Raw genomic sequence first — 27993 nt, forward strand, 5'->3', positions numbered from 1 at the left:
CACAATGCTACATCTGAGAGCAAAGGATCAATTTTAATGTGAGACCGGTCAACGATACATAGCCGCATATGGTTTATAGGAATAATAAACAAGACTTTTCATCAATCTTTGACATCAGTTTTAAATCGCTATAAATAATGAGAATTGTATTCTAGATGGCAGTTAAAACACTCATAATCATGTTTTTTTTTCTTCAAATATTAAGGTTCATCACAATGTTTTAGTTCAGTTTTCTGTGCACAAATGATAAAAATGCAAAAAAAAAAAAAGCTAAAAATATACACAACAGTAGAAAATACTAGAAAGTAACAAAATGGCTTGTAATGTACATTTAGTATTTACAATGATGCAAGTGGTTCCTTTCTGCCCTCTTAAGGAGGATGATTATAAAATATATACATGTTTTATGAATCCCCTGACTCCTGGATTTTCGAGGGCTGCCTGTCATCTTGACAGCTGGAGCCGTAGCCAGTGTTGGTCTGAATAAAGTTGTTGAGGCCATCAAAACCTTGATTAAAGAGAAACTCCATATACCAGTTCCAGTACTTCCCGGTCTGCAAACATGAAAAGAACAGTTACTGTGTATGACTGAGCTCAAGCATGCTCTCGTGTTGATCAGAAATAAAATCGATGAGAGTCAAACATCAGAAAGGTTTTCATTAAAAAGATGATGATATAACATTAGTACCTTTATGGAACCAAGATCCACATCCTTCCTCTCCGGCCAACACTGATAAAGAGAGCATAAATATTCATCGTTCTCCCTCTGCTTTAAATCTCAGTAGTACACTGCTGAATGTTGCAGTCGGACCAAAAAAGGTACTTGTATTATTAAAGATGATGAAAACTCCAGTCTCACACAGCTTCCGTGAATAATAAAATGTGATTCTGTATTAATGGATCCTCTATAAAAGATACATTAATACCTCATTTGTCTCTTTGTCCAATCTTAAAGTTATTAGTGAAAAGAGGAGGCTGCCCTGTCCCCAGTAGTGACACAAGGCTTTACACTTGATGTAATATAATCATCTAATTAGCTTGCGCAGCTGAGTCCCATTCCTTCTCTCCAAATGAGATGACAGTCAAGCATCACTGTACTATTACGAGCTCTTGTGCTATTAAATGGCACTAGTGTGAGAATGTCTCACTCACCCTCTGATGAAATTCGATGGCATAGCTGAAAAGTGCCGGGTGGTGGATGAGGTCGAAACGGCACCAGGGTTCTGCTACTTTGCTCAGAGCAATTAGATCCTTGTCCATCTCAAGGTCTGGACCAGGGATGTCCCACCAGGAATTCCACATGGAGTTCACCATGGCTTGAAGGTTACGATTAAACTCCTTGTATGTGTTTCTGCTAATGTGGAAGGTTTGCTGTAATGTAAGAAAACATTAAAAATGAAACTAAATTATGTCAAGACTTGTCAGACATAAGTGTTTGTTGGTAAAATAGCATCTGGTGCCACTAAGGGGATCTTCATGATATACACAGTGAGACAAGAACCACCTTGTGAGTGAATAAAAACCTTCACCCATATATTTTAAATGACATAAAATTGCAATGCTGTGATCAAATTATTTGGCCATTTTATTCTCTGTAATGCCAGTGCCATGTTCATATTTTGAGGCTTCTTTGTCTCACTGGGATTCAATCATGAAAACTCCTTTCATTCCCAGCAGGTAAGGTGAGGATTACAGCAATAAATTGTAAATTCTTAAAAGCACAGCTTAAAGATCTTCCTAATTGGCCTATTATGAGTAAATTATTCAGACACAAAACCTCCAGCAAACACAATTGGCTTTTCATGAATTTGCTGTGTTCGTTTTATGACACAGTATCCCCTCATTACCTCTCTCTGCTGCTCTTGTTTCTTAGCCAAGGTCAGATTCTTCCGGTATCTGAGAAAATAATAAAACAACAGGATTTTATTAATAAAATTATCATATTATACATAATTAATCATGTTAATAAAATGAGAGACCATTCAGGTTCAGTAGTTTGGGGTCAAATAATTAATAATTCAGCAAGGATGCATACAATTGATCAAAATTGATAGTAAAAGACAATTACATTGTTAAATTATTTCTAAATTATAAATGCTGTTCTTTTGAACTTTCAATGCATCAAAAAAAAAAATATCACAACGGTTTTCAGAAATGATAATAATAGGCTAAATGTTTCTTGAGCATCAAATCATCATATTAGAAAGATTTCTGAAGGATCATATGACACTAAAGACTTAAGTAATGAAAATTCAGCCGTCGTATTGCTTCGGATGTTTTGGAATGTAGTCATGTGGGCAACGTTTATGGGGTTTTTTTGTCCTTTTTGGAGCTTAGCTATGGAAGCTTGTTTCCGCCACTGAATAATAAATAAATAATAATAATTGCGACTTTTTATCTCACAATTCTGACTTTTTTTCTCACAATTGCGATATATCAAGTCAGAATTGTGACTTTTTTTCTCAGAATTGCGAGATATGAAGTCAGAATTGTGAGAAATAAAGTCGCAATTCTGAGAAATAAAGTCGCAATTGCGAGATATAAAGTCGCAATTCTGAGAAATAAAGTCGCAATTGCGAGATATAAAGTCACAATTCTGAGAAATAAAGTCGCAATTGCGAGATACAAACTATTCTGAGGTTTAAAAAAAAAAAAAAAAAAAAAAAAAATCCGTCTTTTTTTCCTTTGATTTGGACTTTATATCTCACAATTGTGAGTTTATATCTCACAACTCTGAGAAAAGATGTCAGAATTGCGAGATATAAACTCGCAATTATGTGTTATAAAGTCAGAATTGCATGATATAAAGTCGCAATTGCGAGAAAAAAAGTCTTTTTTTGTCTGACTTTATAACACGCAACTTTATAACACGCATAACTTTATAACACGCAATTGCGAGTTTATATCTCGCAATTCTGACTTTATAACACGCAATTGCGACTTTATTTCACGCAATTCTGACTTTATATCTCGCAATTCTGACTTTATAACACGTAATTGCGACTTTATTTCACGCAATTCTGACTTTATATCTCGCAATTCTGAGAAATAAAGTCAGAAGTAAACTCGCAATTGTGAGATAAAAAGTCGCAATTATCTTTTAAAATGTTTTATTTTGTGGCGGAAACAAGCTTCCATATTTAGCAGTATAATTACCCATCCAGTTACCCATCTCAATTTCTATTTCTTGATAACCACAAAGTCATACATATGGCATCATGGTGATTTTTGGATGAACTATCTAGGGCTGCATCTAACGATTATTTTTGTTGTCGATTAATCTATCGATTATTTCTTCGATTAGTCGACTAATCTAACGATTATTTTTCAGATTAATTAATGATTATTTTTGGGATTAGCTGATTTATCCATTGGCAAACTTTCCAATAAATAATAAGTACAACAATATATCATCTGTATTTTGAAGAGGGTAGTGCATCTGTATATTGTATTAAAATATGAAATCTATGAATGATGACAAAAAAAATGATTTCAGAAAGGGTAATTGTCATTTTATTATGAAATATGCGAACAGGAAGCGTTTTAAACTTTATTTTTAACTACTGGTACTATTTCATAAAATGTAAGATACAGTCACAGGTCTATTTAGGAAATGTGTTTACTATAGTCTATTATTAATTACCGTAGTTGGAGTATGATTTACTCAATTAACTTGTCCATTAACTTGTCCGAAAATGCACTTGTGTTTATCTGCAAAAAGGTTCACATACACTAGATTGCAGCCTAGGCTACAGCGTTTGCTTTTAAAGTCTACATTAGAGACCTGTGCGAGACGGATTTCTCCCTTAATAATTCCTAAAAAGCTGACATCTCAGTTCATCGCGATCTCACAAATCTCTGTTATTATCAATGAAACTGGCTGCACAATGAATCTGTCATAATATCTACACTTTGTTTGCTATAATCAGATGATTTGCCAGTATGCAGAATTCAGCACTGAACAAAAAGTCCATTTTGAGTGGTGAGGGGATTCTATCTTAAATGCATCTGATTGGCCATTGCGTTCAAGAAATCAACACGTATGTCTGTGATTGGCTACATTGTTCAACGCTGCAAACATGTTATAAATAGATAGAGACTCTGGCCTGTAAATCGTTTCTATTTTGTTTTAGTTGTTCTTTTTGCTTTTGTGCAACAGATGAATGACAATTTATTAGTTTTTAGATGTTCAATTTATACATAATTCTATTTTGCAGGAGTCCCGCGAATTGTTTTATTCTCCCGCAACCAGCACACACACGAGTGCATTACCGCCCGCGCCCGCACTCGGCCATCAGATCTATATTCCCGCGCCCCACTCTGTTGCATTGGGTCCCGCGGGAGTGCAGGTCTCTAGTCTACATGTGCATACACAACTTTTAAAAACTGGCAAATTCGTTGGCAGATTTAATTTTAAGTTATAAATTAAAGTCCATTTGATTGTCGCCGAATATGATTGTCGGGGCATAGTTTGCATAGTGAACAAAGCACCTTTCTGTTCGGCCGGTGTAGTTTAAAGTATTCCCATACTTTGGATGATCGTGGTCTGTCATTTTCACCATGAGCGGGAGCAGAAGCCACCATTACTCTATTTAAACGTAAATAATTAATGTGACGCGTCGACGCATTTCATGCTCGTCGACGTATTTTCATAGTCGACATAATCGATGACGTTGACGCATCGTTGCGGCCCTAGAACTATCCCTTTAAGTCTTCACAGCAGCACTGAAAGGTTTGTGTGCCGAAGCAGATGAAAGGATCTTCATACTTCATTTCATCTATTGCTTACAGGCATCATACCATGGCAATGTAATGCATTTGAAGGTTCAGCTGTTGTCCTCAGTTTAGCCAGCAGCACACAGGTGTCCCACTGCCATGGGAACTGCACATGCAATGAAGAATAACTTACCCTCACATGGCTCACATACCCAAAAGTACAGCAAACTCTTCCAGAAGATGCCTGTGATCTAGAATGGTCAGGCTAACATCTCAAGCAGAAAATCTCCAGGATTGACCAGAGTGATAAAATGTGAAAAACTTATTATAGCTCACAACATAGTACCTGCACATGATGTAGCCGAGCCGATCCACACTGACAGAGTCTGTGGCAAAGAGAGCTGGGTAGAACACCCCAGCTGGAGGCATGATGACCAGTGGCAAGCTGTACTTCAGGAACATGTCACACACCTAGACATGACAAGAGAGAAATATCTGCTTTAGCACAAAGTCATCAAAATCAGTGTTTCTGGTACTAAATCTACTCAACGAAAATCAGCACATAAATCTTAGTGAAACTCGGGCAGGAACTTCAGTGGATGTCACTTTGCCAATAACATCATGTTAATTAAGTTAATCATAGCTGAGTGTACCGTCTCATAGAAGGCAAGTGTCTGGTTGAGCAGAAGAATGTGGCAGTTCTCCAGACGGAGTCCCTCAGATGCCAGCAGTCCTACAAAGCGCACCAGCTCCATAACTGAGTCCATGAAGCCAGACAAGGTCATAGTCCTAGAAATGGCAGTGTATTATTCTTTTCACTCAGATTTTTTTTTTTTTGAAAGCATATACAAAATAACATGTGAAAAACAAGTTTTCCTTGCAGAGCGAACTATATTTCTCCAAAAGAGACCAATAAATCAGCTTTAAATCACACCTAGTATACACCAGATGTGTCTTTGTGCTATGCTTGGCACTCACACAATTCGCACAGCACAGAGACTCAGCGAGCGAAAAAGGGAATAATAGGTGTATCGCATTGATGCAGGGTACACTGGAGCAGTCAAACAAGGTTTGCCCTTGATCATAATTTCTCCTTCAGCTGTGCACTTCAGTAATGTAATAAAAAAAAAAACCAAATCAGCAGTGAGAGAAAAGCAATACACGACAGGCGCGGGAAAAAATCCACCACACTTCATTACACACCGTTCCACAGAACACTTTCGGGGTAAACGAGGTTCAGACAGAGCCCAACCACAGGAGCAGTTCATTGATCTCTTTTAAATATAAAATATTAAAAAAGCCATAGTGGTAAACCTCAGGCAAGGCTTTTAAGAGTACAAATCCCTGGAGTGTGGTCCTATTTCTTCACTCAGTAAAGTGCAAGACATATTTTAAGACAACAGCATTCACAACTTTTATAAATTTAACTTCTATAAAGCAACACGTTTCCAAGAATATTCAGTTGGTAATAAGGGGAGAAAGTAATTTTATTTTGTTTTTTGAAAATCTGTTGATGATAATAACTGATAAATTGTGCAAAATAAGACTAGGGATTATTATTAAACATTTAATATTAAACATGATTTTTGGATACTCACACGGTGCTGTTGCTGTTAAGACTGATATCCAAACCGCCCTCCGATGCGCTGACGGAATGCCACGTCAGCCACTTCACCAGCATGCTATTCAGACATTCGATGACACTACACTGAGGAGGACAATGTGAAAAGGCATAGATAAATCAAAACCTGCTTTCAACTGCTGCAAGCTTAACCACAACACCACTCAAACATCACAGCAAGTGCAAAGATGCTAAGGCTTAAGTGTGGAAAGACTAATTCAATTATGTCTGAACTGTTTGAGCATTCATTGACATAATCTGGCTCGTGTAATACTCGTGCTTAGCTCAATACAAAAAATAGGAAGGAAACAAATAAGAGTACATTTTAAAAAAAACATACAAACCTTGAAAAATACCGTGGAGGTAAAATAAAGTTGCTTCAGTGGCTCGAATAGAAGTTTATGCATGTCTACAGACAAAGAAAAGAAACACTGTTCAAGTTATAGTTTTATGTACAGGATTAATAGAATTTTCTACCCTGACCAATAAAATGCTAAACAATAAAATATGATATTTATCTTATCAATAAAAGATGTAAAAACACCATAATCATTAGGGAGTAATTATCTATGATATTGCTAGTACCTACTTTTGTTTTCAACAATTTCCACTAAACCAGTAAATGCAAAGAGATTTCTGAAGAACCCTGACTGTAACAAAAGTAATTGGGATACTTACAAAAGCTGGGCATCAAGGGAATGTCACTAAGAAGATCCAGGATCTGCGGACGGAGCAGAGAGCCATCCCACACACTCAGGAACTTATAAAGAAAACTCTCCGTGCTGGAGAATCCCTCCTGAAAAAAACGCAGACACAAGCCCTGTCAACATGGGACTGGAGGATTTAACAAATGAGGAGATAATTCAGGAATTCAAAAAAGGAATAAAGCAAAGCAGAAAAATGATTGATATATTTGTGGAATAAACTGCAACATGTTTCTCATAAACACATCCAACTTTGAGGCTACCAAGGTTAATTTCCTATTGGGTAATATATGTCTTCTGTTGCTCGATCGTACCTGCAGGAACTGCTGTGAGAAGAGGATGGTGCTCAGAAAGCGACAGGCTTCAGAAGTGTTGTCAGAACTCCCATCCACAGGACATAGTAAAAACTCTGCCAAAAAAACATGACAATTAGCCCTATTATGGTACTGAACTCAACTCGTAAAACAGAACTTGCATTTTAAAAATGGTAACATGCAGGCTGGGAGTGACTACAGAACTTTACATTTGACTGAAAAGGTTTGGCATTACAGCATGAAATATTTACCCTCTTGCAATGAGTGTCCAAGCCAAAAGTTAAGGCGCAGGAAGGCAGATTCATCCTGTACACAATCCAGGTAGTGCAGAGCCAGCGCTGATCCCAGCAGCGAACCCATCTGGGCAGGCAGCTGAAAACGAGTTATGACTTCAGCATTAAGCAGCAAAATGCTATGCAACGTGCATTCGCACAACATAGAAACAGTATATCATATACAAGAGCTGTCAAAACAGCTGGAGGCAAATAAACCAATTGAGTCAAACTTCTGGCTCCTTCAAGACCTGCACTGAAACCAACAATTTGTACAACAGTTAAACATTCTGCCATGCTACATTCTCTCACTATTTCCAAAACTGTAATTTGTGTCACTCTACCAACAGCTGCCTCTCAATATGGGAATTCAGCAAATAATAAATTATTAAATCTAAGTGACAGATTGACAACGGACATGGCTGATTCTTTCTGTAATTAACGAGCAAATGTATCATTCATCTGAGAAACGACTGGTTCTAATGATGGGGTTGCCACAGTGAGAAAGAATCAATGATCCTTCCCAACGGCCAAAACTGCCTTCTTTCTTGATCCCTCCCTTTTGCAGACTGCAAAATCACTTAAAACGTGGTGCAGGAACACTGTGAAAAGGTTCATTTTGTCCAAAATTAAGCCTAAATGTCATCAGACCTTTAAAAGAGATTTAATAAGCCTTATGTCAGTGGATCCGCCAGGTAGACTGTTTGCAAGATGCTCTTAATTTTTTTTTTACTTTGTCAATTGAGACTGCAATATCGTCACCTTCCTAAAATAATTGCCCAAGTCATTTTTTTCAGGTTTCTCAGAAAACACAAAAACTGAACCAATAATTGAGGTTGAGTAGATTTTCGTTCTACTTGATGCAGCTGCCATCTGGAAAAGCTTGTAAAATTGCCTAAGTCTCATTGTCTTTTATTAATAAAAGTGATGTTAATTCGGCCAGCGCACATACCTGTATTTTCTTCCTGTTTTCGGTCGAAGTCCACCGTAGTCGATTGTTGAGTTCACGCGCGTGATCATAGGTAACAAAACCTATGCGCGTGAACTCGACAATCGACTACGGTGGACTTCGACCGGAAAACAGGAAATAAATACAGGTATGTGCGCTGGCCGAATTAACATCACTTTTATTAATATCTTTCACATCTACTGCAGTCAGATTCACCCGTGTTCACTCTGAAGGAATCACTCACATTGGCTGGGCATTTGTAATGACACATCAAGGATGTTAAGAGGCTAAAAGCAGGTTTAAACCTTGCCCCATTGAAGTCAACAGGGTGCAAATTTTAAAAAGAGGATAACACAGTGTAGGCAACACCGATTTTTGTCGTTGTTCTCTGTACTGACAGCACTCCAAATTTACAAAAAAATGAGCTCAATGTTCTCCTTTAATGACATGCTCATTGATTAGTCTTGTGAAGGCTTAGCTCCACCAAGAGGCCAAACCAAAGTAGTGCAGATCTTTGTTTACAAATCACATCAGGTGAATGCAATGTAAATATTATGCAATATGACATTCTATATTTAACAATCCCAAGAAATCTATCCTGTTTTATTGCTTCAGTTCTATAGATGATGCATATTGTGAGAAAGAAAAAGCTATGTGCATTACCTCTATATTGTGAATGTTCTCCAGTAGCTCTTTGAAGGAACGGAGCTCCTGCAGACGGAACACCTTCTTGCTGGAGTTGCTGTCAAATGCTGAGCTCAAGGGAGGTATCGCTAGATGATGTAGTTTCTATGAACATTAGGTAGTGAGAAACATTCATTTCATAAACTTTGATTTACTTAATGTCCCCCATTCCTATGATTTCACAGCATAACTTGTTTAGGCTGGAATACACTAGACAACCTTTGCCAGTCAGTCTGCAGATTTTGGACCGCTGCAGTTGACAGATTTCACAGAAAACTGTGCAATGTAAGATGGGCACAGACTACTTTTTTTTTTTTTAAGACTTCAAACTATGATTTCATTCAGTCTGAGGTTTTATGCTTGTTTGTTTTGTTTTTTATGTATTTTGAGCCGATTTTAGAATATATTGTTATCATTTGTCATGCATCTCCTGGCAACAAACTGCATGTTTCTGTGCAAGTTTGATGTTTGGGAATATTTGAAAGGATGGTAGTGCACGATCCTCAGTTGTTTAGTACATGATGCCCAGCTTTTATCTGTAACCAGAGACAAAATAGACAAGTGTATGATGCCTATTGTTTTAAAATCAGTTCAAGTTGTGATGTATTCCAGCCTTTTGTTGACAAGTCAGAGTTCTGCGAAGCTCTTTACAGTATTACGCTGATGACATACCCTCTTTCTGGAGGATGGCTTCTCTTTCACATCTAGACTCAGGCTCTGGTCAACTAAAACTGCACCCTTGTTTTTTCTCTGTACAGCACTCAGAGCCACTTTCCAGGTGGAGTTGTGATTCTTGAATCCAGTCTGGAGAACAAGAAAAAAAATTGCAGTCTAAGAGCCTGGAACATTGATTTCTGCTGGAGAAAACAGTAATGAAAACACTAACCCTCACTCTTGCTGGATGAGAGAGCATCACTAAGTCTGGGCGAAACACTTTGTAGAGTACTAGAAGTTGTGTGAGAAATGGTTGTCTGCCCTTATAGAGGAGAAAGGGAGAAACACAAAGCACTTGTCAGATGAAAAAAAACTCTCACACTACAGTAAGTCTACATTTATAATAATGGATATAAGGCATTTATTTTAACTGTACCATTTTGGCTTGGATATCCAAAAGTTTCCTGACTCTGTACGGGTGAACTATGAAGGTGGGTGGGTAGAGGGGGGGGGGGATCAGAAAAACAAGCAAATAACATGTTCATGTTCTAATGTAGCATTCACAGACATATACAATTTAAGCCACTTAGTCGAAAACTCACCATGTTCCCGCATTGTTAAAAGGTACAACAAGTGGCAAATAAAAGGGCACTGGAAGAAAAAAAAAACATAGCACATTAAATTAACATTGAAAAACTTATTTTATTGAAATTATAAAACATATGCCAGTGGACTTCACAACATGGATATATTCTAAATTAAAATAAGCATTTGCAAAGCACAACCAACCAGATTTTCTTCAGTCACAAAGCTGAAAATGAAGCCATAAATGGATCTCAAGTTGTCTTTGCAGTCAATCAGGTCAAAAACAGTGAGTACCCAACGGACAAAGAGAACCTAAAAAGAAAATATGTTATTAAGAGAGTGAACTAAAAGTTTAAAGTCACAATGAAATGAAAGTAAATGACTTTTCTTCCATATTGTGACATACATCAACTTGTACTGGATTTTTAAAAGAAAAAAATGTAGGCCGTGAACTTGGTTCTATGCATCGGTTGTTGATTAGATTTTGAGATCTTAAAAATGTAAGCAGATGAATGTAAGTCTGTGTGAACTCCAATGATCGGAGAAGTCTTGCACGCGCAGTGAGAAGTCTGTTGTTTCACCGGAAGATCAAGATATTACATTTTTATTAAAATAATAATTAGAAGTGTTCTAAGCGATGTTGGGTGACGTCACTTCTTGTTGACGTTCGAAGTATTGTCAAACAAAACGGAGGCTAGCTTGACCCTCCCTCCTCCTCATCCCGTCCCCTCCTCCTCATCCCGTCCCCTCCTCCTCCCGTCCCCTCCTCCTCATCCCGTCCCCTCCTCCTCATCCCGTCCCCTCCTCCTCATCCCGTCCCCTCCTCCTCATCCCGTCCCCTCCTCCTCATCCCGTCCCCTCCTCCTCCCTTCCATGCATCCTGAAACAGTCATGACGGAACGCCGTCTCTTTGGTCGTGTGTCAGTCATATCAAAATTCGAGAGAATATAATTCTAACGTTAGTCGTTGTCATATCTCATATAGCTAACTTCCCTCTTCATGCTTCTCTCTCCTCCACTCCCCACACCCCCCTTCATGTGCACGCGCACTAACCCCCCAACTCCCACCCCCAAATCATTCTTGTCGGTTCGGTTATTGGCTGGAACAGTTTGTTATGTTTCGTGGCCAAGGCTGGGCCAGTTTGTTTTTGTTGCCGTTTGTGGAGCCTGGGCTGTCTACAGAGACAGTTTTTTTTTACAGTGTGTTCAGGGGACAGGCAGCTAGCGGATAGTGAGGAGATGTTTGCTGTATGTGACAAAAAATGTTTTGGCCTAAAAAACGTGTGACATCGCTTAGAGCACCTTTAAATGAAACATGCAAATGAATACCATGTTCTATAAATGAATGCAATTAATTCATTCTCATTTCATGCTGACAAAAAATGCAAAAATGAAATGGCCAGCCATTTCACCAATGAGCAGATCAGACCAATCATCAGCCCTTACCTGTGCATTTATTGGCATTTTCCCTACACATAGCCATGACACCCCCTTCACGATGGCCTCCTGTGGCACCACTGTGGCAGGTATTAGAAACTTTAGCACTCGGGTACAGTTCGCAGTTCCTGTTGGATAAACTGAAGTTGATCATCTGTGTGATGAACCACTAAAAGGTATTCAGCAGAATGAGGATGAGCAACCACTGACATTTGTGACTGATCTCATTGCTATAAGTTAGTGTTTCTCATGATAGATTCCTTCTCATGTTAAGCAAACAAATACAGGTAGCTGAAGAAATCCGTGTACGTCCTCCTGATTATATTACCTGCATTGAGGCTCAAAGCCAAGTCCAGCAGCACTGTGATGACTTCCGGAGAAAGACCTTTACTGACAGCCACTGTCTCCACTACCACTATATTCCTCTCCAGCTCATCATTCCCTCTGACTACGGTGCCAGCTTCCACTGTAACATACAAAAAACATGTACATGGAGATTATGACACTTTAAGTTAGATGTGATACAGCATCTGATGACGAGACAGTCAATACAGAAAAACAAAATATCTAAAAGTCTGAATTCGTCCTGAGTCGTAGGCAGATTTACAAAATAACGAACGAAATAAACAAATAAATATGTTCTTACTGTTAAACTGTAAACCTCTAAACTGTTTTTGTAACACGTTTCTGTTATGTTTTCTGCTGCACTCACCCTGAGACAGATACTTCACCGCGAGACCAAAGGGATCCGCCTCGCCTTTTCTTTTTTCTTTTTCTGCCAAACGCAGACTTCTGTTGCTCGCAGAAGAGGCGAAGGAGTCTATTTCTCCCGATGGTTCGGAGACTAACCCCGTAAGGTTAGATAAATCGGCCATTTTTTCGCTACATAATATTATTTGTTATTTCTCTCGTGTTTGTCTGCAGTAGCTTATTCAAACCAAACGCCAAATCCGCCGCGACCGTTTGGACATGCGCACTAGATCACTTCCTGTACAACAACCACGCTACCTCAATGAACTGAAGTGGAACAGCTATACTACTCCTATATTGTTAATTATCTACTAGTGTGTTCTAAAATATAATTGTGTTGTTAATTTATTTTTTTAATTTTCTCATTTGATTTGTAGTTTACATTTAAAATGGTTAAGCATGTTTTCCGTTTTGTGTCTTTTGGCTCAGAAAGCCCCTTTCTCTCTCTCTCTCTCTCTCTCTCTCTTTCTCTCTCTCTCTCTTTCTCTCTCTCTCTCTCTTCCTTTGTATCAATCGATAAATTAATATACTAAGTAATATACATTAATATAACTTAATTATAAGTTATAAGATAAATGAATATAACTATTAATATACAAAGTTTATATATACTGGTACTGATACAATGACGAGCTAAACCAGATGACCACAAATTTGGCCAAACTGAGACACCAGTTTGTAAAATCACTAGAACAGGTTTAAAAAAATGTATGTATCACAAAAACATCTCAATGAATAAAAATCACTAGCAGGCCTAGTCTACTACTCAGATCACTGCCGATCCACTTCTTCTTCTTCTTCTTCTTTCTTTTAATGGCGGTTGGCAAACAACTTTTAAGAGTGCATTACCGCCACCTTCTGATATGGAGTGTGGATCACAATAGCCTTTTCTGTCACTACTCTTTAAATAAATAAATAAATAAATACATACATACATAAATAAACCAATAAATAACTTCATAAATATCTAATAACATTATTAATATTCATACATTATCATTATTATTAAATATAACTTTCTAAGACAACTAAACTCATATCCATCTACTAAGCCCTGTTTTATTCAAAAACACAAATATCGCTCTATACCCTACATGCCCTGAATTCATTTGTAATATTTCCTTCATTTCAAATCTAATTTTTTCTTTTCTAAACCAGTCTTTCAGCCTCATCCTTTCTTCCTTATACCTATGACAATTAATAATTACATGTTCTACTGTTTCGTTAATATTACAGACCTCACACATCCCAGTCTCATGTTTCCCTATTATTTTAAGCGTACTATTTAATCCAGTATGCCCAAATCTCATTCTTTAAATTATGTCCTCTTCCTTTTTATTCCTATTATTTTCTCTTATACCTCCTACCCTCTTCTGGATACTGTAGTACATTCTCGCTTTTGTTTCTATTTTCCACTCCTCTTGCCACTTCTTTCTCATTTCTGCTTTGATTATGCTTTTAACTTCCGCCTTACTATAACTTATTACCATATCTATCTCTGTTTTTTTTTTGTAGCATTTTTGGCATATTTATCAGCCAATTCATTTCCTTCTACTCCTATATGGGCTGGAATCCAGATTAATTTTACTAAACAACTTGGGCTCTGCCGATCCACTCTATTTCATGTAGTATTTTAACGTAGAAAGTGCACCTCCGCCACCTACTGGACTGGGGTGTACACTGCAGCGTCAAGGTGGTTGAAATGTGACATAAATATGCACTAAAGCAGCAGAAAATTGACAAAATCAGGCAAAATTAACAAGATAATGAGTTGACTATATTTGATAAACAGAGATGTTGCTATCAAAAGGTAAGAACTGTAAATAGGGTACAATAACAGTATGGCCTATTTCATGCTATGAACGCTATATGCTATACACTATGTAGCTATATGCTATGCTAACATACATTTGGTGGATTGAAAATTAGTTTTGTGAGGATATTTATTTTTGTTTGTAAAAATGGTTTCCACTGCATTGAGCTATAAGCATATTCATGTTAATATATAGTACAATATGATCATTGTATTCAAAATAATTTAGTGAAAAGTGTGCAAGAGATGAAAATCACAAGTGTTTTTAATACTGTTATCCAATCTCAATGGTAAACTGCATAGAGGTTTTATTCTCAGCATCTGCATGCACAAACATTTTCTCTCACTGTCAAGTGCGTAACATGACCCATTCTGTTTAAACTAAGAATGCACAATTCATTTCTTGGACTATCTAGGCATTCTGGAAAGGTTTTAGACACAGGTCAAATCCACGTTCTCAGCTAGGTATTTTTACTCAGTACAAACAGCATATTAGCAGTATACATACAAACATACAGTATAAGACAATTTCCCCAATTCTACTCCTTCCAGCACTGTACATTTTGAATGTATGAATTTTTTTAACACACCTAATTCAACTGATCATTTTCTTAGTAGAGATGCATAACATGAACATTATGTAAAATTAGAAAGACACCTCAAATGTGCAGTGCTGTGCAGAACAGTATAGAGGAACACACTGATCGAAAGAAAATACAATAGATGGAAAAAATCTGCAAGACACAAAACAATTTTCCATTTTAGTACTGAAAATGGTTAATAAAAGAAAAGAGAGAAAATGTCGTAGTCCTGTCCTAAAATAAGTGGGGGAAAAAACAAGATTCCAAGGATAAGATTTTTATTTTATTTTAAGAGTCAAACTAGAAAATCAAAATTGACAACAGAAAAAAACCTTTTGAAAATCAAAATACAAAGTAAAAATACAAAAAATAACAGCTACAGTAATATAATATGCAGAACTTCCTTGTCTCTAAACAAACTGGTTTTGTAATTTCATTTTTGATGTTTGTAAAACATTTTGAGGCTACAGAGAAAAGGTCTACCATCTAAATTATCGGGCAAAGTTTAACCTTTTAACAAATGATGTACAGCATTTCTTAATTAAAAAAAAAAAAAATCTTAAAGTAAACAACTGGTTTTTATATAGTACTCATCTACAGTAATTCAAAAAGTAAATAAAACATCAATAAAATGGCTGACATTTGAAGTTAATGTACAGTCTAAGTGGCATTTGGAATATTGTTCAATGCAGGGCAAAAAACATGATATTAATAAATACAGTCAGCAGGGAATAACAGTAGTTTAATCTTTTGCTGCAAAACCACAGCCAAAACAGTTGCCACAATTACGGTGACTGTGGTGAGGATTTAGATTAGATTCAAAGACATTTTCAGGTGAGACACGAGGTAAAGGTAACATAAGAACTGGTTTTCGGGCTGCTGGGACATAAATCACCTTTCGGGACTACTGTCTTTTTTTTTCCGAGCATCTTCTCTACTATCAGAGAAACACAGATCTGCTGCCCAGTGCTCTTTGTTAAACTGTGGAGCTAAGAAACTTTGACTTTGTTCTTTTCCTGGGCATTGATCTGCTCTTCTCGTCTCTCCTCCCTCTCTGGCCGATCCTCACCCTGGCGAGTAATGAGCAGCCGGCATGTCAGCAAAATACCAAATACCAGGGCATGGGCATAGCGTTTTAGAGGATCTCCAACCAGCTGGTGGAAGAAGAGCACCGCTAGCATGACCAGTAGCAGAATAAAGTTGGCCACGTCTTTTGGTCTCCCAGGCACAAGCGTCAGAACAATTCCACATCCCACCTCAAGAGTACCAATAATCTTGCGTAGAAGTACAGAAGAAATGCCCATTTTTTTCAACACTGGAAGGGCCTTGGCATAACTCTTGTATGCTCTTTTCTGGAAAAGGAATGTAATTATGGAATTTAAAAGCAGGTAAAATGCAATACTATCAAGAATATATAAGATAAATACATATACATTTAAAAAATATATATTTAAATGCAGTGTTTTGCACGTTTCTGTGATGAGTATAGGTTTAGGGGGAGGGGTTGGGTTAAATAATTAGAAAATATCATTAACCTGATATCAATGGAAATCTATGCAATCTGTCCTCACTAACAGGCTATAGTAAAACAAACGTGTGTGTGTGTTGGATGCAAACGTTTGATATGCTTTTTTTATGCTCATATTGACCCAACTGTACTGCACTGAATTGTAATGATGAACTTTTTATTAAAGAAAGAAAAAAATGTGAATGTGTCTATGACATCACAGCAGTTGCTGCACCTGCAGATGGAAGAAGATAGCCTAGAATTTGCTGGAAAGCGCCGCCATTGCCTTATCATGATCCGCTTCAAAAGAATTGTTTTAGAACGATATCACAAAACGATCACACGTATTTGAGAGCGTTTGTTCCATTTATCATACAGGTGATGCGCATTGTGATGTCATAATTGACCTATTTATGCGGTAATAAAACAATGTTGCGGCTGTGTGCACATCATTCGCTGTTCAACTGCTCCAATGATGTTCAGTTGTTTTACAGTCCGACTCATTATTAAGAATCTAATTATGTCTGTCATATATTTTAGATTATAGTTAGAACTATTTGCAGTTTTATTTCTATTCAACTCGATAGCCAATACAAAGAATATATATAAATATATTAAATACACAAGCAGGCACCAACAGCACTAGCGGACATTTTATAGAAAATGCATAACAGACAATTACATTCGCACCCCTCCTAAAAACAATGCCGGCGCGTCCAGCTAAAGCTTCATTTGATTATTATTATGAGCGCTGCTAAACGACGATCACTTACCATTTCACTATATGCATCTTTGCTTAATCTTGGTGTGAGTTTAATTGTACCCATGAACACGAAAAAGAGACCCAGTGCAAAGGAAAGGGCGACAATGGTTATTGTTCTTGGCGAGGCCATCTTCTGTAAAGTCTCCCTTAGATTGGCATCCGTTGTCCCGCTCCAGCTTTCTTCACTGTCCTGCTGAAGATGCTGAAGGGGGGAAGGGCTTGAATACTGTCAAATATGGCTGCATGTCATTCCGCTACACTATAATAAGAAGCACCATTAGACGGCGCTGTTGTCAATGATGTCCAACTGCAGTGCAAGCGGTGGTTCTCAACATCAGCGAACTTCCAAGGAAAAAAACAAGTTCTGAAAACAAGTGAATGGTGCCTGATTAGAAATAATAGAAAATCACTTCACTGTGTGGGTTTACTTTCTTAATAATGATTTAATGTATTTTAAAATGACATTATCAAGATGACATTATCACCTAAGCTAAAAATATTTTTTTTATTTTTGTTTTTCTTCCAGTTAGCCTTCAGATAGCAAGCGAACAGCTAGTTTACTGGTTTAAAGGGTTAGTTCACCCTAAAATGAAAATTATGTCATTAATTACTCGTCCTCATGTCGTTCCAAACCCGTAAGACCTTCCATGATATCGGCCCACCATAGTGAACCGGGGTTCTGACGTGGAACTCGGAAGCGCTGCATGTGTTTACATAGACATACTGTGTCTATGTGTGTTTATGTCAGCAGCGTACAAGTCTGGCCCTGTACCCAATGGCACACTTCATATTCCCAGCCAACACGTTTATGTGGGGCCCATATGGGTTACAAATGGGCGACAGGGGTACAGAGTGGGCATGGGCTCAAAATGGGCTTCTTTTCTGGGGCCCATATGGGTTACAAATGGGCTACAGGGGTACAGAGTGGATATGGGCTCAAAATGGGCTTCTTATCTGGGGCCCATATGGGTTACAAATGGGCTACAGGGGTACAGAGTGGACATGGGCTCAAAATGGGCATCTTATCTGGGGCCCACTTGGGTCAACTAAGTAGGTCCAACATGGGCAAACCCAGATGGGCTCCCTATGTGGGACCTAGTCAGTTCACTAATGGGAAATGAGTACATACCCAGCCAGCACATGACCGACCTTCAACGTTGAAATATGGTTGAAATAATGTCAGTTTGTTGTTGAAAAAAATTAACAAAAACCCTTCTAAATCAACGTTGACATTTTTACAAGATAAGCACTTTCGGTCTTGTGGACTTTACAATGGCTGCCACGTGCGCGTGTCCGTTAAGTCCATAGACAGTAAAAAAAAAAACGGATTGAGACCATATGGTGTCCCATTTGCCATTTTAGGTTTCAGAGAGAAGGGTGCTCGCGAGCATGCGCCCTCGATGCATCCACAAGACCGAAAGTGCACACTCCATTTGGGACAGGCACATTAGGAATTGTTGAATAAAGTAGTTTTTTTGCACCAAAACGTATTCTTGTCTCTTCATTAAGGTTGAACCACTGTAGTCACATGGACTATTTTAACAATGTCTTTACTACATTTCTGTGCCTTGAAAGTGGTTATTAAATTGCTGTCTATGAAGGGGCCAGGGAGCTCTTCTATTTCATCAAAAATATCTATATTTGTGTTCCAAAGATGAAAGAAGCTCTTACGGGTTTGGAACGACATAAGGGTGAGTAGCCTAAATGCTGAAGAAAGCTCTTAAAAGGGATAGTTCACCCAAAAATGAAAATTCTCATCATTTGACATCTCAAAAGTCATCATTTAGGCTACTCACCCTCAAGTTGTTCCAAACCTATCTTTCTATTCCTGAACACAGAAGATATTTTGAATAATATGGGTAAACAAACTACTTCAGCAGAAGAAAGAAATGCATACAGGTTTGGAACAACTTGAGGGTGAGTAAATGATGAATGAATGAATTCAGGCATTTATACAGAGCTTTCATATGATGCCAGAATTTTCACTTTTCACTAACCTATCCTTTAAGTCTATCCAAACAAGTTTTACTCAAGCTAGTTCATCTCCAAAAAAAAAAAATAGTGTATAAGTTTAGATCAGTTGATAAAAAAAAGAACACAGTGTTTTGATCTGGATTTATTTGTTCATATCTGGTGGAAAAACTTCAGGGACGAAAAAAAATCCCATCATGCATTTTTCTCCTTATAAAACCATGACACTTCTATAAAAAGTACAAAATGGCTAAAATGAAATGGATTCATATTTTTAAAAAGGTACATGTACAAATAAATAAAATTTCACAAAAAAGGGTAGGCAACTTCTTATTCAAACCTGTAAAGAACATCTCAGGTTCAAAGACAAATAAGTCATAGATACGTCATTGCAATGTACACCATGGTAAACCATCAGATTGATTCATCGTATACTTTCTTAGGTTTACATTGATAAAGATATGAGTATGTTAATAATATAAAAGTCTTCACTAATAATACACTATCATCTTCATAGGAAGGCTAGTCTCTCTTCAAGACAGAACGTTTAATTCTTTCTCAGTCATTACTCAACAATCTCTTAATACAATTACAATACAAATTATATACATATTCTTATTAAAATTGCCTCAAAAAGTTTTTACAAAAGTATTGATGATGACCTTCTAGCCGATACAAAACAGTAGCCTAACTAGTTTGCAGATGGGCTCAGCTCATCATCCATGGGTAAAAGACACCGATAAGTGGTTCAGCAAGCCATCCATTTCTTCATTCTTTGTGATAACCTTCATGATAGTTTTTCTTCACTATCCAGAAACAATGTCCTGTTCCTGTCGGGCTTTGAGAGCCAAAATTGCTTTTCGGTAAAGGTCTGTTAGGAAACAGGGAAATTAAATGCTTTAAATTAGACTCCTACATTTCTACAGATCTGTTTTGAGCAAATTCACACAAATAATGTTTGTTTTATTGTTTTAAAATCAATGTATTACCAATAAGTATGAAGTTCATATGCATGTGTTTTAAAATTCCTCCCACAAAGCCAAAATTCATCCAAAGAACAGCCCTGATTAAAATGAATAGTGGTTTAGAGGTCACTGATGCTCACCGAATGTAGTTGAAAGATCAACAGGCTGTGCATAAGCAGTGGGAACTTCCTCTGTGTTTATCTTGTTCTTTCGTTTTACTTTAACAGTCTTCTTTTTTCTCTTTCTTTCCTCTTTTCCTGTGAATAAGTAGGTTAAAAGCATGAGAGGGAAATATGATGCTGTATTTCACAGTTTTAAGGACATACACTCCTAAAAATGAAGGTTCCAAAAGGGTTTTTTTTGTTTGTGGCAGCAATGCCATAGAAGAACAGTAGCAGTTCTTAAAATAACCAGTTTCTTCTTAGTGTAAAAAACATTTTATTAATCTATTAAACCCGCTTTGAAGAAACTTTTGTCAAATGGAAAGTTTTCATGGGTGTTAAAGGTTCTTTGTGGAACATCAATGCCAATAAAGAACTCTATTTTTAAAGAGATAGTTCACCCAAATTCTGTCATTAACATTAATTCATTTTGTGTTCCAAAGATGAACGAAAGTCTTAAGGGTTTGGAACGAGTAATTAATGACAGAATTTTCATTTTTGGGTGAACTAACCCTTTAAGAGTGTATAAGCTTCCGTATTCAGTTGCTGACACCATGTACCTCTCGAGGGTTTGGAGACCTCACTGTTGGGGGATTCAGGAATACCCGAGTTCTCCTCTTTTACTTTAGCTTTGCGTTTCAGCTTTCCACGTTTTGGTGGCAGCAATGCACTGCTGGCTTTCTCTTTCTGGCTGCTGTGTTCCTGTTCTGCTTCATTTCCTTCTGTCTCCTCCACCTCTTTTTCATTTACTCCTCTGCTTGGACTCTCCTTCTTAATTTTAACCTTCACTTTCTTCTTTTTGCTTAATTTCTTTTTTAAAGAGTTCTCCTAAAATGTCAAGGGGTAAATCAATAAGTGAACTGAGTTATATAACAGAATAGATTTGGTAAAATTTCCATGATAAAGATTTTTAACCTTATTTAGAATATTTCTGATTGGTTGCAGAGTCCCATTTTTCCTCTCAGTTTCACTGTGATGTTCTTGACGGATATCTGTTTTGCTTGTCCGTGTTCTGCAAGACAAGAACATCTAATCTAATTATTATATGTACACAAATTAGCATATATACACTGCCGTTAAAAAGTTTTGGGTCCTTACAATTAAAATTTTTATTAATTTGATCAAAAGTGACCGTTAAACATTTATATTGTAGCAAAGGTTTTCTATTTCAAATAAATGCTGTTTCTATTCATCAAAATATCCTGAAAAAAATTATCACGGCTTTCACAAAAATATTAAGCAGCACAAGTGTTTTCAACATTGATAATAATAAGAAATGTTTTTAGAGCAGCAAATCAGATTATTACAGTGATTTCTGAAAGATCATGTGACTTTGAAGACTGGAGTAATGATGCTGAAAATTCAGCTTTGCCATAATAGGAATAAATTACATTTGAAAATATATTAAAATTGAAAATATATTCAAATAGTGTGTGTGTGTAAAGCAGCACTCACCTCTCCTCTTTAGATTTGTTCCGGCTCTTCTCTATTTTTCCTCTCTTTTCCTTTTCTTCTGGCCCTAATGGTCGCCTCCCGTCTCTCATCACGCGGGCACAGAGGTCTGGGTAGTCCAGGCACACGGCTCGCAGTAGCCATCTGAGGCCTCGCAGGGTCTTTCTGTCTGACCAGCGACGCAGGTCCGTTGAGGCAGAGCATGGCTCCTGTAGATTAAGATCAGCTCAAAGTATATGGTAATACAACTACTGGTAACCAGTCAGGGTGTTGCCATAACCTTTAACATTTACAAGTTGACAATACAATAAAGGAACATATTATCAGTTCCTCTACTCCATAATCACTTCCTGAAGGTTTATCACATGTTTTGCATATGTCCGATTTTTATTTTTATTGGTCCACAGTACTCACAATATGGCAAAGGGACCGGCTCTGGTTGACCAGCCTCTCAAGGGAGAGAATTTCAATGAGTTCATTTCCCAGCAGAGCATTCATTTTGTCCTGTTTATTGGCCAGCCTGTTAGGAGATATAGAGATGGCCAAAATAAACTGGCCTGCAGGCAAATTCCAATAGTCACAGATTAGACACTGAATATGGCTTAGGGCAGCAATTGCCCCAAGTACCTTGTAAAATTGATTTTTTTATATTGATTTTCAAAGTGATTTTTTTGTAGTGCCGTTTGCCTTTTTTCCATTGTGGAACTGGACATTGTGTTGCCATGGAAACAGCACCTTTTGACATAAGATTTTAAAATTGACATGTACTTGCAAAGTTACTTCTAGCCAATAGAATGTCTGTTGGGGACCATCAAAATAAATTGTTTTAAGAAGTATTAAGCAGACAGTCTAGTAATGACTGCTAGTTGACATGTAGTTGCAAAGTTACTTAAAGTTAGTAGAATGTCTAAAGTGGATTATCTGCAATAATCTGCTGAGTGTCTTCATTAAAAAGCCTCTTTTTGGTCTGCTTTGGTCTTTTATTCCAAAGCATTCATGAATTACAGAAATTTAAGTTCAGATCTATGCTCAGAAAGGGGGTGACAGTGAACAGGTTAATCAGTATAGCAGTATAGCAGTTGTAAACAGAGGTATCTTACACAAGAAGAGGCTTTCCTGCTACTCTTGGATGCTTCAGCAAGTCCACTAGAGCTTCTTTGACCTCTTTCATTCGTTGTCTGTCACTGGAATCCACCACAAAGATGATGCCATGAGCTTCACCGTAATGCTCTCTCCAGGACCCCTGAACCTCTTGAGCCCCACTCATATCCAGTATGTTAACCAAGTAGTTCTCCAGCTTTAATTCAGTTTGGACACATCCATGAGTGGGGCCTACTTCTCCAGGGGGCACTGAACAAAGTCACATAACATTAAAATGCAACAAATTGCAGTCAATTTAGTATCTACAAGTCTCCCTCTAATATACATTTTCATTTATTAAAGTTACCTCTCAACATCCCTCTGACACAAGATGTTTTTCCAACCTTGTCCAAACCAACCACTAGCACTGTGATCTTCCTGTGAACATTATTTAAACAAGGTTAATTCAGTTCTGTATAAAACCCTAAGTTTCTTGAGTTTTAAAGAACCCTTTATGCTAAAAAGTTTCTATATAAGGTGACATGTCTTAAAGACCCCCTGTGGGTTTTAAAGTTTTTAATGTTGTTTATATGTCTATGTGGTGTTTTGAATGTGCTTTAAGACAAACCATGAGCAAATTCATCAGTCAACACCATTGTTCTCTTTGTCACAAACATGTTGTAACCAATCACGTCAACGTGCGGGCAGGCTTTAGCATATCATTAACTATGACCGCTATGAAGCAGGGGAGTCTAAAGATAATTCAGGTTCTCCAGGTATAGTTTTCTGTTGAAATGAAAAACCGAGTACATTTAGCAATATAGCGGATGAATTATGTATATGATGTATATTACGATGTTATGATGAACTATATGCCTTTCTCCAAGGTGTTCAAAGCGTTTCTAAGGATACTGATTTTTTGAAGGCAGCTGTGTGATTCTGAGATGGCGAACGTGAACATGGTTTGTGTAACATTAGCAACACATTATTAGCTGTTTGATAACATTGTCAAGCCAAAGGCTAATATCAGTTACCGCTATGTGTCCGACATAGAGAGCGATACATAAAACACATTCTGATATATCGGCTTGTCGACGAGCCTGTCTATAATTCGTTCTTCCTCTTCTTCTGAATCAGTTTCTGGTTCAAACATTAAGGCTGAATTCAACCAGTATTTCCACTTGCCATTGTGTAGCGTTTACTACAGTAAAGTTGATTGAGTGGATCAGGTAGTCCGGGCTGGTGTGATTGAGTGGAGGCGGGGACTAATTTGCATATTCCTGGATCCACATATACTGACTGAAGCAGGGGGTGTAGTCATTCAAGCTATTTTAAGGCATGAAGGAAAAAAAATTCACAGGAAAAAAACTTTAAATATGTCATTTTGGTGATCAAAGATGAGTTTTAAGGGATACAATTATACAGGGGGACTTTAAATTATCGCATAGTACTTCCATGTTTAAAGGGTTATTTAAAAAATTTCTAGTGTTTAGTTAATAAAAGTTGATTAAAAGGAATTAATGAATTATTAATTGAAGCAAAATCCATAAAATGATCCCATGATGGGAACCCCTAAAAGGTTATATATGAAGAACCCTTTCTGATCAACAACGAACATATAGAACTGTATAGGATTTGCTTGGATGACTGGTACCTCAGGGGTTGCTGGAGTTTGGAGACCCAGCTGCAGCAATTGCTCATGAGGTTGAACATGTTGACCTGAGGAGGAGAGAACCAGGGAGAGCACCATCGTCTCCTTAACTCGTACCTGAAAGCAGATAACGGGACACTCAATCAATGTACCCAACGCCTTATGCATGCAAACCTCAGCTGTTGTGTCTCGCACAAGCATTAACCTCAAGAATTAAGCATTCATTAGTAACTTCGAATTTCTGTCACCCACGCTGTAATACCTGTAATGTTTAAAGTGGCCTAAAAATAAGATATCAAGCAGTATGATAAAAGATAGGATCCGTTACGAGAAAGAGCTGTTTTCGTTTTGGTTTTTAAAGTATTTTTTTATAAAAATTTTTTTTTTTTTTTATAATTTTGAATATTGCTTTTGCTTGTTTATATAAATATTCAACAATTTTAATTAAAAACTTTCATAAACACTTCATTTTACAGCCAAAAAACAAAACCAAAGCAAAAACTTATTTCTAGCCATCTAACATTCTAAATTCTTGCATTTATTCTTTATTTTCGTGGCTTTACGAGATCACAACACAGCAAAAGAGCTGATTAGGCATTGTTTTTGAGCAGACTAGCAGAATGAACTCTTGAATACAAAGATAACTGGTTATATTCACATACTGTAGCAGCTGCATGTATAAACACACAGTAGTCTAGTTACATTCACAGGTGTCTGAGATGTGCTTGGTCCATCACTGGACATCTGTTCAGCCCTGTAAGCCTTTAAAGAATAGTCTGAGTCCATTACGCTGTTCTCATTCTGAACACATGACCCCTTTTTCCAAGCAGCATGTACTGCAACAGCCCACCTATCAGTTACACTGCATGTCTGGGATCGAAAAATAAGTTTAAACAAATTTTCTATATAAACATTTGACTGACACCTAAGGATGCTACAACTGTCAGTTCTAAAAGGCACATTTGACCACAGAGACAGTACATCAACATATTAATGTGGATTAATTTATAAATACAGTGTAAACTTATTCTAGAACCAAAACATTTTTAATTTCAGAGTATTTAAAAATTTGTAAACAAAAACCCATATTATATTCAGTCTACCTTCTCTGCACGATTACATATGATCATTAACAGCATTGATGAGTATAGGAACATATGCAGACACACAATTAGAACATCATATCATAGGGTTTATACAGTTATTAAACAAAAAAATATACACATCACATTACTCACAGTAGTATGTCAGAATCCATGCGTTTTTGTTTGTCTGTCCAGAGACATTTTGCACAAGGCTGCTAAAAACTAATCAGGCTCTACTTATTCTTCTAATCCCGTCACCTCATGCGGGAGGAGCTTGGAAGGAACACCATCACATCCTTACAACCAATCATATGGTTGAGAAGTTGAAAATACTGGCAAGCTGCCATTCTCTTTAACTGGGTTAAATGTAGACGTCAGCCGGGTTATTTTAAGCCAACTGTATGTAAACATCCTAACAAATACTTCGATTTTTAGTTAATTGTGAGTTATGAAATGCCTATAAGACATCTGCTTAGAGTTAAATGAGAAATATTTTATTTACTATTTTATTTATGTTATAACACATAGAATGACATCATACTGTTGTTCACACCTCTGGCAAATAAAGGATCCAAATTCTGCAACTTCAGAAGATTATTGCTGCTGCTTATTCAGAGTTAAAGTCACAATGAAATGAAAATTGACATTTCCTTTTTTTTTTTTTTTTTTTCATGGAATAGCCTACTGCAGAATACTTTTTTTTAATTCACGTGAAAAACAACAACTTCCCCTGCCATAGACATACATGATACGTAGGCTAACATATTTTATATTTCTTTTATATTCCCGGAAGTTGTTATCATCACCCTGGTTCCCTCGACAAAAACCAATAGGATTTTTCCATAGGCTTGCAGAAAGTTCTATGACCAAGAATAGTTCATAATTCTTACACATTTTGTTCATCGTGATCTTCACAAATAAGCACAACTTTTATGAATTTTAAAGCCTAAATAAAATCGCCAGAAGTAAAACAATTATTACACCACGGTTGCATGAAGTCAATGTCAACACCATCAACTTACGATAACTCTTTTATAGCTTTTATTTAAAAAATTAAAATAAAATTCCCTAAAAGGTTTGAGTTAGATAGTTTGCCAATATAAACACATCGAGGCTGTAAAAGCAAACTAGCGAGTATGACTATGAGTAGGCCTATAGGCCTACCTGTTTGGCTGATGATGTTTAATGTCTCCGACAACAACCTCTGTCATCCCATTAGCAATCGCATTTTTCAAGACATGTAAAAAAGCTTTAAAATAAAATCACGATTGTGGTATTACTGCTGTAGCTGTTTATGTGGTAGAATAAAACGTGAACATATTTTGAGCTTGTTTTAACCACAGACCTTATTTCAGCCACGTTTTGGTAAATTACTTATAATTCCGTCAAATAAGCTTATTTTAGCTGAAAGCCCATTTTAGCTGACTTCACTCCTACGTTTTTGGTTAAATGCCTGAAATTTACATTTACATTTACATTTATGCATTTGGCAGACGCTTTTATCCAAAGCGACTTAAATTGCATTTCAAGGTACACAGTTACATTCTTATATAAGTTCTTGCTTTCCCTGGGAATACTTAGACCTTATTTCCCTGAAATACAGATCATTTCTGCTGAAATCCTTTTATTTTTAACAGTAATTGACACTATTGTCATTAGCGTGCCATAGCAACACCATGAATGTATTTCATTTAATAGAAAGTTGAACAAATATTTCATAAAAAAATGCAATTAAAAAATAACTGATCATGTTGTATAGGTGTGTTTCTGTGCATTAGTGTCTTTTGTGTGAATGTATGTGTGTTTGTCAAATATTTGTCAAACATTTTGTTAAAGATTAGAACATCTCAATTTCTGTGTAACTTCTGTGTAAAAGTGTGTGTGTGTGTGTGTGTGTGTGTGTGTGTGTGCAGCCCATTTTAGCTGAAAATTGTGGCCCATTATAGCTTAACATGCCATTTCTATTTCAGCAGCCACATCACCCTGTAACCCAAGACTGGTTGCCAACTGAAGCTAAGCAGGGCTGACTGAGCCTGGTTAGTACCTCTCCACCAATAAGCTGGTGTGTGGTGAGCGTTCTGGCGCAATATGGCTGCCGTCGGTTGAGGAGATTCCCCCTTCCATATAAATGTAAACAAATTATTATTAATTATTATTATTTCTACCTAAAATGTCCTTTTTCACAAAAATCTAAGTTTCTTTTTTAAATTAAACTTTTTTTATTTGAAAGAGCATGTCATGTCAAAACTTTGTTCATAAACCTTTGCAACAATGCAAGA

General features: G+C 37.0%; 3 protein-coding genes across 4 annotated transcripts; all 3 read right to left on the minus strand.

The window, feature by feature from the left end:
* Positions 1–15: 15 nt before the first annotated feature.
* cenpi (centromere protein I) lies at positions 16–12908 on the minus strand. The gene is made up of 20 exons (XM_079892912.1): positions 12648–12908; positions 12264–12401; positions 11945–12063; positions 10704–10811; positions 10517–10565; positions 10351–10397; positions 10147–10236; positions 9933–10064; positions 9240–9365; positions 7607–7727; positions 7356–7450; positions 7016–7133; positions 6682–6746; positions 6315–6424; positions 5370–5505; positions 5063–5187; positions 1848–1896; positions 1153–1371; positions 689–730; positions 16–554 (listed from the first exon to the last, which is right to left on the minus strand). The coding sequence occupies exons 1-20, from the start codon at positions 12808–12810 to the stop codon at positions 405–407; spliced, it is 2202 nt and encodes a 733-aa protein (XP_079749038.1). The 5' UTR covers positions 12811–12908; the 3' UTR covers positions 16–404.
* Positions 12909–14442: 1534 nt separating this feature from the next.
* tmem35 (transmembrane protein 35) lies at positions 14443–17553 on the minus strand. Its single transcript, XM_079892788.1, has 2 exons — positions 17360–17553; positions 14443–16431 (listed from the first exon to the last, which is right to left on the minus strand). Exons 1-2 carry the CDS (start codon positions 17477–17479, stop codon positions 16069–16071), a joined length of 483 nt encoding a protein of 160 aa, XP_079748914.1. The 5' UTR covers positions 17480–17553; the 3' UTR covers positions 14443–16068.
* A 1894-nt stretch (positions 17554–19447) lies between these two features.
* arl13a (ADP-ribosylation factor-like 13A) lies at positions 19448–25967 on the minus strand. Of its 2 annotated transcripts, none has more exons than XM_079892998.1 (10): positions 25868–25967; positions 24633–24746; positions 23346–23416; positions 22999–23248; positions 22313–22418; positions 21902–22107; positions 21362–21458; positions 21007–21274; positions 20426–20542; positions 19448–20191 (listed from the first exon to the last, which is right to left on the minus strand). In XM_079892998.1, the coding sequence occupies exons 1-10, from the start codon at positions 25885–25887 to the stop codon at positions 20127–20129; spliced, it is 1314 nt and encodes a 437-aa protein (XP_079749124.1). In that variant the 5' UTR covers positions 25888–25967; the 3' UTR covers positions 19448–20126. The 2 variants fall into 2 exon arrangements, with proteins under 2 accessions (XP_079749124.1, XP_079749123.1); XM_079892997.1 differs by having other exon boundaries at positions 19457–20191; positions 20959–21274.
* Between the last annotated feature and the right edge of the window lie 2026 nt (positions 25968–27993).

Source organism: Squalius cephalus (assembly GCF_949319135.1).
Source record: "Squalius cephalus genome assembly, chromosome: 14".
NCBI classification, from domain to species: Eukaryota; Metazoa; Chordata; class Actinopteri; order Cypriniformes; family Leuciscidae; genus Squalius; species Squalius cephalus.